General features: G+C 38.8%; 1 protein-coding gene across 4 annotated transcripts in view; it reads right to left on the reverse strand.

Moving 5' to 3' along the window:
- LOC131038652 (F-box protein At3g58530) overlaps positions 1-13,183 on the reverse strand; it is a 72,981-nt gene extending 59,798 nt beyond the window's left edge. For 3 of the 4 annotated variants that reach the window (XR_009358864.1, XR_009358865.1, XM_059210961.1), the window contains exons 1-4: positions 13,034-13,183; positions 12,801-12,922; positions 12,532-12,607; positions 9,048-9,118 (exon numbers count right to left, since the gene is read on the reverse strand). Coding sequence is in view for 2 of the 4 variants with exons in the window: in XM_059210961.1 (XP_059066944.1) it covers positions 9,048-9,118; positions 12,532-12,607; positions 12,801-12,922; positions 13,034-13,036 (272 nt within the window). In the remaining 2 variants the exon portion in view is untranslated. The remainder of the gene's footprint in view (positions 1-9,047; positions 9,119-12,531; positions 12,608-12,800; positions 12,923-13,033) is intronic. The other variant, XM_059210963.1, reaches the window with a different exon arrangement.
- Positions 13,184-14,056: the final 873 nt, after the last annotated feature.

Here is a 14,056-nt window from a genome sequence, read left to right on the forward strand (position 1 = left end):
CCTCCCAGTGAAATTTGAGCCCAAACGGAGCAACTTTCTATTTTTAGAAAGTCCCTATTTTTTAGGGATTTTTCCAAGTCCCAAAATGTCGCATTTTGCCAAAAATCAAACTTACTATTTTTAGTAAATTTCTATTTTTAGTAAGTCATCCGGCATCCTGTCTTGGGCTCTAACTCTGACATTTTGGAAAGTTTCTATTTCGAGAAAATCTATTTATGGCAGGATCAGGCTAGCATACAGCGGAGAATCAACATGCACAATCACTTCTAAATTTGGAAAGTTGAAAGCAAACAGGCAGGGGTCTAAAATGACTAAATGTGAGAATCATCTCTGAAGTGGAAGGTCAAAATATTCTAAGTCTGAAAGCCATTCACAAGTGCAATAATCCACCTCTCCATGGACAGAGCAAAAATGCGCCCAGGTCTGGTCTGGGGCACTGAAACCAAGGAGGCATTCACAAGTGCAATTTTCCGCCTCTCCATGGACAAAGCAAAAATGCGCCCAGGTTTGGTCTGGGGCGCTGAAACCAAGGATGGATTCACAAGTGCAATTTTTCGCCTCTCCATGGACAGAGCAAAAATGCGCCCAGGTCTGGTCTGGGGTGCTGAAACCGAGGAGGCATTCACAAGTGCAATTTTCCGCCTCTCCATGGACATGTGCAAAATGCACCAAGGTCTGGTCTAGGGCGCTGAAACCAAGGATGGATTGACAAGTGCAATTTTCCTCCTCTCCATGGACAGAGCAAAAATGCGCCCAGGTCTGGTCTAGGGCGCTGAATCCACGAAGACATTCACAAGTGGAAAATTCATGAATCCTGGGCGAGGTAAAATTTCACCCAAGCAGAGAATTTGAAATTTTGCCTAAGGCACGGAATCCAAGGAGTCAAGGAAGATTAAAAACAGAAATTCCCCTCGGGCGAATTTTCAAATATGCTATTTTTAGACATCAAACCCCGGCCAAATATAGAAATTTTTATAGATTCCGAATCAGGACGAAATTCCCCATCCAATGAACCTGACTCCTAAAAATTAGGAAGATCCCTAAAAAATAGGGATATGAAGAAAAGCCAGGAAAGTTCCTTCGACAAAGCAAGATGACAAGTCGGAGTGGAGTTGAGCAAATCCCGAGAAAGATCCTGCAATCTCCCTCCAAAATTGTAAAGTGTGAAATCAACGAGTTGGCAAGAGGAATCTTCCAAGTATGACGCATGACTTGGAGCATTTAAGGAAAGTTCTAAATTTGAACTCACACGCATGGGAAATTGCCTTGCATGGCATAGTAATTAAGGAAAGTATGACGCGCCATAAATACAATTACTAATTTGATGCCTCTTGGGAATTCTATATAAGTTGGGAAAAACATTTCATTTTTCATGTGCAAAATTCAAGAAAGAAAGAGTAAAGAAGTGAAAGGTTTTTTTGTACTTAGTCTCTATTTCATCATTTCGAAGTATTCCCAAGATGGCGGAACCTAGCAGGACAGCTACTATCTCCAGGCAGGCAATGATCAAAGCAGAGATGAAGGGTTTCCTTCCCCATTCTCGATTGAATTCAAGATGGGAAGAGATCAGTGATACCAACTTTGGCACGTTCAACTGGGCTGCATTCAAGATAAGAATGTTCGGAACTGCAGGACACAATCCATCTCCGACAGCTGTCAAAATTGTGAGAAGTGGAATAGTTGCAGCAGTTGGCTTTCCTCCCGCCATTCAATGCTCAGATCTAGTCTTGGAATGTGCAACACATTACAATCTGGAGCGGAAGACAATCTCAACGCCAGACGACAAGTTACTGGCAACATTGACTCCAGAAGCACTTGGCGAAGCCTTCGGAATCCCTTCACATTACTCCATGGCGTACAGGACCAGCAGCGGAGCTCAAGCAGTCTATGAAGCAGGCCCCGCCAGATGTGCTAATTTGATCAACAAGCAATGGTTGCTGAAGCCTAGAGTACACGTTTCCAAGATGCCCAAAACTCTCACAATCTTCGAGTTCAAGCAGGAATATGTGGACATGATAAAGATGCTGAGCAGAGTAATGGGATGCTCACACTCGGTGAACTTCGAGCCTTGGATGTTCTTCTACATTGGCGAGATCATGAATTCTAATACACTGATCGACTGGGCTAGATTTATCAACCACTACTTGCACGAACAATTGAAGAACCCGCAGGAGAAAAGGCCTCAGTCCTTTTTCATGTGTTCCTACCTATTCTATATGCTGGCACGAAGAGGTGGATTCGATGGGCTGCCAGCAAGAGGAATCATGGGCTGCGGGCCAGCTCAGCTAAAGGTGCATGAATGTTATCCTCAGCTACATCTCCACAATGTGAATTTTAACAAATTGGCGAATGACACCTTCACCATGTACTTGACACGACTTATGCAAAATAAGTTGCACATGAGGTAGTCTCCGAAAGCAAATGCTTTGGTCCAGAAGTATGGTGCCGCATTCCTGCAGTTCCCCAAGTTCACCTACATCAGGACACAGGGCTTCTCCTTCCAGTCTTACAAATTGCCTAGATATCCGTCGGATAAGCTTATATTGCTCGAGCTCATGAGGCAATTAACTGCCTACGATCAGCTACAGAAGAAGAAGAAAAAGCAATCTATTGAATTTCCAATTGTCTTGGGGGATTTCATGGAGATATGCCCAGGATTGGAGGCCGCTGAAAGTGTAGCGAGCGAACTGGCATTTTACCGCCTACCATTTTACACTTCCAGGGCCCAATATGATCCTTACAGCCAGATTAGGAAGGTTGCCGATGTCAAATTCATACATAGATTTCACTTGGAGGATTACTGGGCAGGAGTCGAGGATGACCTTGAGGTCCGGAGAAGAATGCACTCCAAACTGCCCCTCGACACCATCAGAATAAGTGAGATTCATCAGGTACCAGACCATGTGAAGGAAGACTCAGATTTGATGCAACCCGAATTCGAAAGGATAAAGGATCAACTTATCCTGTTGCCAGATTGGTCGGAGCTGGAGGTAGATGATTTGAACACTTTGGCCAAACCAGTGCTAAAATTCACTAAGCACTGGATTGATAGGCAGACAAGAAAGTTGGTAGAAAACCATGTCCATCTGACATACTAGCTGATGGGAAATTTGGATTCTCATAGTGAGGCAACTGAAGGCTCTTCACACGGTCAGGCAGAAAGAGAGGCCCGGGTGGACAAAGGAAAAAGTGCCCCAAAGAGGCCAAGGGTAACAAAGACAAAGGATATCCAACAGGAAATCTCGCGCGAGGTTCAGCAGGAAGCCCAGTAGGAGGAGCCTCCACAAAAAGAACGAGGATGGGAAGGGAACATTTACCAGTCAGCTCCGCAAGCGTACAAGAAGTAGAAATGTTCCCACATCCCGCGGGCCCACTTCCAGGGAATGTTCCAGCACCTGATATACTTAACATCAATGCTTCACAGGGCCGTCATCAGCCAAGAAGTCAGAGACAAGAAGTTTTCCCGCACCTGGAAGAGGTTCGCCAGGATAATTTCATAGAGACTATCTTTGGCGAAATGGAAGAGGAATCTCAAGAACGAGAGCATGCAGAGGATTACAGCCATTCCATCCCCACGCCAGATTGGTTGGTAGACAGATTGGGAAATGAAGCAGGAAGGGAGCCTAATCCTGCTCAGGAATTAGAAGAATTATTGAAGAGGATGGATCAGCCACCAGAAAGAAAAGCCCCTCGGAAGTTTTCCAGGGTAGTCAAGGAAGAATCCGGAGCCCGGACCTTGCACATTGCTGAACCTGCGGTGGATAAGGATAGGAGTGAGATTAGGCAAGAAGATTACGTCATCAGACAGGTGGATCTTGGCCATGCTTCCACCGGTCAAGCAATGCGAGATTTCAACGATTCTTCCTTTGCCATGAAGGAGAAATTGCTGAAGTCAAAAGCAAAATGTAAGCGGCTGAAGGAGGAAAATGGACTTCTATGCGAGTATGTCAGGAGTTTCAAGAAACCCCTCAGGGAAGCAGGTCCTTCATCCACTCCCCCTCCCTTACTTCCCAAGGAAGTAATTGATGATGCAGAACTTGCAAAGGCAATGGCACAGAATTCCTGAGAATGGGTAGAAGATGTTTATGCTGAGGTAGGGAAATTTGTAGAAGATCTAGCTCAGCACCATTCGAGATTCGTGGCCCTCCTGAGTAGGTTGGAAACGGCGGAAGGACTATGGGAAGATGTTGATGTCTACCAAGATTTAACCATTTCCCGACTCAGGGCTCTGATGAGGACCCCAAGGCAAACACTGGTAGGTAGGAAAGTAATCCAGGAGAATGAAGCCTATGACTTTCCCCGATGGTTCTATGCCATCTGTTCAGGGAAGAACGCCCTTGATAAATTCAGCATTGATTCCGTCACCTTGAAGGAATCTATCAGAGGGATATAGGAAGAAATCCTCAGTGCCATGGAAGCTTTATTTTCAAGGAAACTCAGCGACGGGGGAATAACAGTGAATTCTTTGAAATCCCAGTTGCATGATTTCTTCTTCGTCGGTTCGTTTCCCAAGGAACATTTTGCAAATGTTTCTTCATTCTCCGGTATGATGAAGAAAACACAGGAAGCCATGGCGGAGTGGGAAAGTTTCTTTTCCAGAAGTGAAGAGGAGATTGCCTTGATGGAATTCAACATCGAGAATGTGCCAAGTGTCTCCATCGGAGAATTGGAGGTCGTCGTCAGTAGATTCATTGCATACGCCATTAATGAGAGAGATAATGGTCGTCCGTTTTTGGACGAAAGTCTTTTGACTGAACAATAATGGCGTATTTATGGTTGAAGGGAACATTCACTAGGCGCGGGACCGGTCAACGCATGCCACCACGGGCTAAGGGAATCTTCTTGCATGTCATCCCCTCATAATGGTTTTATGACGGATTCTTCTTGCATGTTGTCGTCGCTTGGAGGGTGATGGGCATTTATGACGATGTCAATTATATTCCAGGCATGATCATCATCATGGGCGCTATTTTAGGCCCTTCTAAAAATTTATTGTAAGTGGGCATAATGGGTTATTAAATGCAGATTCCCACCTTGTTGCACCTTGAGTGGGGGATCTTTAGGGCAAACCCTAATTAGGGTTTTGCATGTAATCTGGGCTTTGAGGCCTACATAAGGGGGTGACCCCCTCATTTGTAATCAGGAGAGACTATCATTAGAGATTGTTGCTAGGAGTTTTTGAAGCAAACACTTAATACATTGTTCAATTGTTGGTGTGTTCTTGTGTTGTTTTGGAGCTCGCATGGTCTCGTTCTCTTCATAGATTAGATTTGTTTTCATGCTATTAGACGAACTGGATTTGATAGGATCGCTTGTTGCCAAATTCGTGCTCATACTTTTGGTGTGCAGCTGATTGTTGCATACCGTGCAAAGTTAGTCTGAGCCTCATTATATGTGTATGTTCAACGTCGATTGTTAGAAGAGATTGTTCTATCTGATGGTTTCTTTTGACAATTTTAAAATCTTTATCACTCCCCCTGAAGATTGCACCGCCTTCGTGTAAGTTGTGCTTAGCTGGCGAAGCGAAGCGTGGTTGGATTTTGCACAAGTTTATCCCATCTCCTTGTTCCTAGGATTAGATTACCTTTAGTTTAATTTCCCTTTGCCCTATTCTATTTACCTTCCGCATATTTCAAAATCTAAAATCTAAAACTTTGAGCTTCATTGCAAATCATCCGCGTCAGTAAATTCTTGAGCTTGCATAAATTTCTTCGACATACGTAAGGCCCCTTGGATTACCAGCAATCACATTAGCCAACTGAGTCACATCCGCAACATAAAAGGAACCTTGGAGTCAGTTGTTCGATTCTCCTACTATATCAGCATGCAATCGTACTTTGATCAAGAGAGGGTGAAGTGACCATTAGGCAACTTTATTCTGTGTTTGACACTGTCATAAAAAACACGTCAACAGTCCCCACTTTGAAATATAATTTAATAATAAAATTAAATTAAAATATAAAAGAATATAATTAAATATAATTAAAATGTAATTAAGTTAATGAATGGTCAAAAGAAATAAAATGAAAAGGTGTGACTCCCTCAAACATGAGATATAAAAGGGAGAAGAGAACCTCATTTGAGGGGGGATAATTTGGGGAATCAGAAATGCAGATCTGATTTAAATAAGAAATGCAGATCTGATTTAAATAAGAAATGCAGATCTGATTGTGGAAGTTTGTGTCCCTTTCAAAGGGCAGAAATAATGAGAGTTGCACTCTTTCAAAGGGTGCTAATGGTGAAAGGGTTTGTCTCTTGCCAAAGGGCATACATGATGAAGAGGTGTGACCTCTCCCTCACATTGAGAGATATAAAGGGAAGGAATTAAAAGCATCCAATTCATCACCATCTATCAGATCAGATCAGAACTGTTATTGAGTTACAGGCAGTAACAATCTTGTTCTTGGTGATATGCACAGAGATGCATCTAATATGTATGCTTAATATATGAAGCCTGATAATGTTCTTATGCAGAATTTAATAGTAATATTAATATAGAATGCAATATGTATGACAGTCATACTTAATTACATATGTATTCATAATACAAGAGAAGTTAATATATTCATAGCCTAGTCCTTGATCTTTTGCTAATGCCTTCATGAGGATAGGTTGGTTCAAAGATGAAAAACTCTTAATCGGCAATAAATCTTTTGGCCGAATTTTTTTAAAATATCAGGAATCGGGAAAAAATCGGCAAATTTATCAAACATTTGAAAATATATAATTTCTTAAAATATTCTTAAAAAACACACACATACACATTGTTAATAATTAAAATTCTAAAAAATATATTTTAAAATATTAATTTTTAATGTATAATGTTATAATATATTAAAAAAGATAAAAACAAAATAAACCAATATTGATACATTTTAATATATTAAATTTTATAAAAACGGAAAATGGGGGCACCTATTCCGTTAATTAAAAGTTGCACTCACATTATTTAATTTCAAAGATTGGAGGACATCGCTTAGTTTTATAAACATAACTTAGTTTAATAGAGAAGAGAAAAACATAAAAAAAATGAAGGTTTTATTTAGCGGACAAATTTTTCAGATTTTTATGAATTTCGACGGATTTCGGATTTCCGAATTGAGATTCAGTGAATGCTATGACTAAGCCTAAACGTATTTTGATGCCCATTTTCTCCCGCGCGCCTAATTTCTCCTTCTTTCGGGGTCAAAACAAAGTAAAATTTTGCGCGACCTTTTTAGGGTTTTTATAAAAAAAGGAAATGACTTTTTAAATGCGATTTTCTAGCATGTGCTCGTATGATTTATCGGCGATTTTTTCATCCCTAGGTTGGTTTGTGTAGGGAAAGGTGGAGTAATTCCATCCCAAAATAGGTGAGCCCCAAGAGGTGGTATTGACGAGTGTTCATGAAACCCTTGGGCCTACTTGTGGAGGTGGTTTCCAAGCGCCCTAAGACAGTAATTCTCCGTCCTCCATTAGGGTTAGGAAAGTAGTAAGGATGGGCCTAATATAATAATTATTGATTGTATCATGAATAATCAATTGTTCTCTAGTTAAATAATCTGATTTAAAGCATAACAATGTATGCTAATGTATGTTAATCATTGAGAAACAGGCAGCCTCCTAGTAGGGGGCACTACAATTGGTATCAGAGCTTTGATCTTGCCATCCTGCATGGTAAACATTAATCAATGAATCATTCTAGTCAATAAGAAGAAATCTAACAATACATGTGTTTGCGTGTACGCTCCATGTTTGCATATATCCATGTGTATGCTCCGTGTTTTTATGTGTATGCTTTATGTTTGGTTTATGCCTGATATTTTTCCAGCATGTTTATTCCATGTGTTTCCAAATCCATGTCATATTGGAAGTCATTTTGAACACTCCATGATCATTGCTTGAGGACAAGCAATCTTGGGTGGGGCAAACTGTAACGTCCCCACTTTGAAATAGAATTTAATAATAAAATTAAATTTTAAAAATTAAATTAAACTATAAAAGAATATAATTAAATATAATTAAAATTTAATTAAGTTAATGAATGGTCAAAAGACATAAAAATGAAAAGTTGTGACTCCCTCAAACGTGAGATACAAAAGGGAGAACAGAACCTCATTTAAGGGGGGATAATTTGGGGAATCAGAAGTGCAGGTCTGATTGTGAAAGTTTGGGTCCCTTTCAAAGGGCAAAAATAATGAGAGTTGCACTCTTTCAAAGGGTGCTAATGGTGAAAGGGTGTGTCTCTTGCCAAAGGGCATACATGATGAAGAGGTGTGACCTCTCCCTCACATGGAGAGATATAAAGGAATTGAAAGCATCCAATATCATCACCATCGATCAGATCAGATCAGAACTGTTATTAAGTTACAGGCAGTAACATTCTTGTTCGTGGTAATATGCATGGGGATATGTTTAACATGCATGCTTAATATATGAAGCCTGATAATGTTCTTATGCAGAATTTAATAGTAATATTAATATTGACTGCGATATGTATGACAGTCATACTTAATTTCATATATATTCATAATACTTTAGAAGTTAGTATATTCATAGCCTAGTGCTTGATCTTTCGCTAATGCCTTCAGGAGGATAGGTTGGTTTGTGTAGGGAAAGGCACAGTTATTCCATCCCAAAATAGGTAAGCCTCAAGAGGTGGTATTGACAGGTGTTCATGAAACCCTTGGGCCAAGTGGTGGTATTAATGGGTGTTCATGAAACCCTTGGGCCTACTTGTGGAGGTGGTTTCCAAGGGCCCTATGACAGTAATTCCCCATCCTCCATTAGGGTTAGGAAAGTAGTAAGGATGGACCTAATATAATAATTATTGATTGTATTATGAATAATCTATTGTTCTCTAGTTTAATAATCTGATTCAAAGCATAACAATCTATGCTAATGTATGTTAATCATTGAGAAACAGGCAGCCTCCTAGTAGAGGGCATTACACTCAATGCCATCATACAAGCCACCTAATGATTCTTATCATTAAAGAGAATCAGGAAGAAAAATGAGCAATACGCAATACTGTTTAAATCTTAGATGAGGTAATAAACTGCAACTACCTGGTCAAATTCAAATGCTTTATTTCCTTGTAATGATTTGCGAGGAGATACAAACTTTGGTCTGTAATATTCTGCAAAACCCAAGACAACAATACTACTTTAGGGAGGCTGCATTTGTTAAACACCAGTAAACTATCAACTTTGAAGCAATGCCCAAAACATTAATTTTGTTTGAAACAATCTTATAAATAAAAATATTTTAGTTTTAACTGGAAAACACATAAAAATCATTCCTGTAACAACATAAGGATTTTTTATTTAGTTTCTTTCCCCTTTCATTTTGATCGAGAAGGAAGTTGCAATAATAGTTACAAAAAACAGTAATTTACATTTGAGACCTGTATCTACAATATCTTGCACAACATACAGCCCTGTATACTTGACAGAATGTGATTACTTCAATCTCAATGCAAAAGAAAATGTTTAAATCTTAGTTTGTCTCCGTAATGCACAACATGTTTCAATTTGTTCTAAGTTTTAGCCAACAACATTGAAGGACAAACAATAAAAAGAGAACACTGAATATTTATATACTTGACACTAGTGAAAAAAACAAAATTTTAAAATACAAAAAATGAAAGAAAGAAACAAAATTCAGATTTCTATACATCATAATTAACAAAGAAAGAAAACAATGTTCAGACTCTGAATGATCTAGATGCATTCGATGAAATGGAGCAACTGACTGGAATAAGAGTTCATACTGGTGGTGTAAATGTCATCTAGCACAAATGATAAAAAGAAAAAGTTTAAAGGCCAATATTTAGAGTTGGATATTTCAGAATCTACCATTTCAAGCATCAAATATTGTCATCCATTATAAGTTGAATTCTTTAGTAAGAACTCTTTAGGGTACTGTTGTGAGGTATTCACACATCGCCCCATTGCAAATGGGGACCCCCACTTTTCGCTTTCTAGGGTTAGTCCTTTTGCTTTCTAGGTCGTCTTAGAGTTGTTGCTGTTAATCTTTGCATTGGAGGGATTGAGTTTCCCAAGTAGCTAGAGAGTCATCATGTCAGGTTGGTCTCCTGAGTGGAGTGAAGTAAGTTATCAAGCATGTTGCAAGAATGACTCATAGATGATAGACTTGAAAATTGAACAGATTGAGCAAAGTCAGGTGAATGGACTAAGTCAAGAGTCTTTCCTATTTCACATGGAGAGGTTGAAAAACTCAAGGCTCAAACCTAAGATGAGGTGAAAGGGAATAGTGAGTTTCATGTCCTTGTAAAAGTCATAAGGTGAATTGCCAAATCTTGTTATATAGGCCCTGTCCTTAAGGAGGTCATAGAGTGAGTTTCATCTATCATACCTTGTCCTTACCAAGGACGGTGAGCGAAATTTTCACATCTTGGCTTTGTCCTTATCAAGGACGGTGAGCGAAATGCATTGTAAGTCCTGTCCTTAGAGGGGTCATAGAGCGAATTTCACCTATCTTGACCTTGTCCTCTCAAAGGACGGTGAGCGAACTATACTTTGGGTCTTGTCCTCACCAAGGACATAGAGCGAAATCCTCATCATGGACATGGAGCAATCTTCTCCACTTAATCTTGCATTAACTTGGAACCAATGCATCTTTTGGACCTTACCCTTAGAGAAGTCGTTGAGAGATCTGTTTTAGGACCTATCCTCACCAAGGACATGCAGTGAATTATATTTTGAAGCCTGTCCTCACCAAGGTCATAGAGCGAATTCACCTCTTGGAGCTTGTCCTTAGGGAGGTCTTAGAGCGGAAACTACATCATAGGACCTGTCCTTCCAAAGGACATTGGGCGATATTGTTTACAGTCTTGTCCTTGTTGAGGGTCTAGAGCGATCTGCATGCCTTGTCTTTGCTGATGGTTGAACGAACTAGAATGTGCCTTGATCCGAACTTTGTTTAAGAATCATGCCTTGTCCTTAGAAAGATCATAGAGCGAACTTAATCCTTGATCTTATCTACAATTGAATACATTTAATCCTGTCCATACCACCAGCCTCTTACTGATTGTAAGTGTGCCTTGTGTGGTCAACTGGAATGATATGAGCTTAACTTCAAATCGTTCTACTCTCATTGCTTATGCATTAACTTGAATGGTGATCAATATTTGATGGTATCGATTCGAACATCTTTGAAATGTCCTTAGAAGATTGCATTGAGCTTGTGTCAAAATGTTCAAGTTGATGGTGAGACCTCGCTCAGTAGGATTCTGCCTAATCATTCATCCATCTTCTTACATTCTGGGCCTTAGAGTAGACTTTCTCAATCCCTCATTTTTTGCCCTTTTTTAAACTCTAGCTAGTTTAGGACCGAAGGGCATCACCATATTGTAACATCAGATGATCTAAGTCCAGCGAATCAAGCATTCAAGCATTCAAATGTAAGTCCCCTTGTGACTCCAGCATAATCACATCAAACCAATGAGCTTATCCACACGTAGTGACCCTACATTCATTAATCTTGGATTCTTCTCGAATGACCCTTAGCTAATCTTCAGCATCCGAGAGATTTTGTTCAAGAGAGGATAAGATACTTAAGGTATTTTATTTTGTGTTCGCATGTGCGTAAAAAACACATCAACAGGTACAACGTCTAAGCCTGTGCTTTGTAGATAAGATATGACAACAAGCTCACTCACATATTGAAGACTCAAGCAAATCAGTTGTCACTCAGGCAAGACCGAAAATTTGCCTCAAAGGACTAAATCATTTAGTTATTAGAAACTTAAAAAATTCATGGATACTATATCATTAAGACTTGTAATAACATTGAAAAATGGTATATGTAGGATACATTCTACTTAACACTCTAATTAGTTCAGAGATTCAGGAAAATTATGACATTTACAATTGGAAGGTGATTCCATCCAGCACATTACCACTAGGTATTTTTCTTTCAATTCACCAAATGACCAATGCACAGCCAAATAATTTATGGCCGAAGGCATTGCATATGCAGGAGTAATTTCATGTCTCTTTTTAGTATTTTGTAAGTTCCTCAAGTAACATCTCTAGTTAATTTCATTGTACTATGTTTCTTGATATTCCTTTCTTGTATCCATAGAGTGTGGTCTACCCTTAAAGTGAACTTATGTCATAAGCTATGCAAGCAATATTATACACAGCTAAATAGTATGGATTGAGATTCCTTCGCATATGACATCATTATGTATATAATCTAGACAAATAGAATGTACATCAACTTCCTAAATATTTAATGTGTGTCAAGATACAATACACAAGGTCAAGGAAAGAATGTGCTTTAGCCAAAAGATCAAAGAAGACAATAGGAAAATCTAGCACAAATGCAACACAAGGAAGCCAGATGGACCAAAATTTGTTAAAGAGAATCCAAGTAACCTATAACATTATAGGTTATAAATATGTCTTATCATTATAGCATGCGATATTAAGAGATTTATTCATGATCAGTTTTGCATTTTAATTTCTAATCATATATAAAAGACGAAAGCAAGTGTTAAACTTTCAAACAAAAAAAGACAGTTACCTTACATCCACTCAAGTTCAGTGAGACTATATCATTGCAGTTCTTCACCAAGTGCTTGATACTCTGATCAGTGATCCTGAGGTATCAAAAATAAATTACAAATTTGTAGCTATTATACCAAATGAAGCAAAGATGAGTGGACCATACTTATGCATGATAAAGTTAAAAATTAAAAACAATAATAAGAAGAGATACATGAAAAGCAAGAAGACTTCAACAGAATGTCTTGATAGAATGTTAGCAGGGAATCCTTAGTGAACTGTCAATACCTTACATTCCAATAGATAGACAAATACTTCAGTTTGGGACTTGCAAGAGCAATGGCCTCCACTCCATTATCAGTGAATTTTTGGCAGCCATTTAAATTAAAATGCTTCAAATCCTGGAAAGACTACACAATTTATTAGGAGGCCACACTTAGTAATGGAACAACTGAAAAAAATGATATACTTCCAAGAGTTTTCCACAATATCAAGGAAAGCAACAGAAAAAACTGAGTTACCATGCCCTTGAGAAAAAGAAGATGCTTGTCTTCAACATCTTGAGCAAATTCAAGGTTTATCTCCTCCACGTTCTTGTATCTCAACTGCAGAAAGCCATTGGCAAATTACAATATCTTCAGTATTCTATAACCAAGGAATCTGATCTAATGGTGAGACCAAAAAACACTATTTATAGAATTTCTTGTCTTCTCATAAATAGTATTAGGCTAAGCACTATTTGCAACTGGAAGAACAAATTGATATCTGGCCCAAATTAGATCAGCAAAATTCCAAACAAAACAGACAACCCTATAATTTATAAGCAAGCGAAGGTAGAAGACAGATATCAAAGTGAGCTGAGCACACAATCACAGGTGAACATTCAGCTTTTGAAACAGACCCAACAGAAAGTATAGATGGTATATATTTTCTTGGCATACCCAAATGACAGTTACAAATTCAATTATTCAACCCAGCATATAGATTAAAGGATATGGATAAGATTGAAAGGCCAACCACCACCTAAAATTTATTAAACATGGCCTAGATGAGTTTGACAAGCATTTTTTTCTTGTGTTCCACATTTCCATATTTAATGTTTGTGCATGAAGCATGGAGAAGAGCAGACTCAATTCATATCACACATAATCATCTTGAGATTACCTGTGAAGGTGCAAGAGCCATTGAGTGGCATGGTCATCGACACTCATTGGACAGTATAGAGGCAATAAAATACATAGAGTCCAAAAAGTCAAAGCATTGACTCTAGATAATGAGTAGTGGACTTGTGTGGGAAATGTTTTGAGTTTCAATTAGCCCATTATGAGTATGATTGCATATGTTGATACATATTGACCATGCTTTTTCTGAAATATAAAGAATATTCCCAAATGAAGATATACAATAATGTCTTAGGTGAGTTTGGCCACTTTATATCTTCAAGAAATTATGATGTTTGCACTCTTCAAGAAAAGCACAAGAAAGACACTCATAAATGTTGGTACACCCATGGCCAAGGGTCTACTTTTATCTACGACATCTTG

The sequence above is a fragment of the Cryptomeria japonica genome, chromosome 9 (genome assembly GCF_030272615.1).
Source record: "Cryptomeria japonica chromosome 9, Sugi_1.0, whole genome shotgun sequence".
In the NCBI taxonomy this organism is placed as follows: domain Eukaryota; kingdom Viridiplantae; phylum Streptophyta; class Pinopsida; order Cupressales; family Cupressaceae; genus Cryptomeria; species Cryptomeria japonica.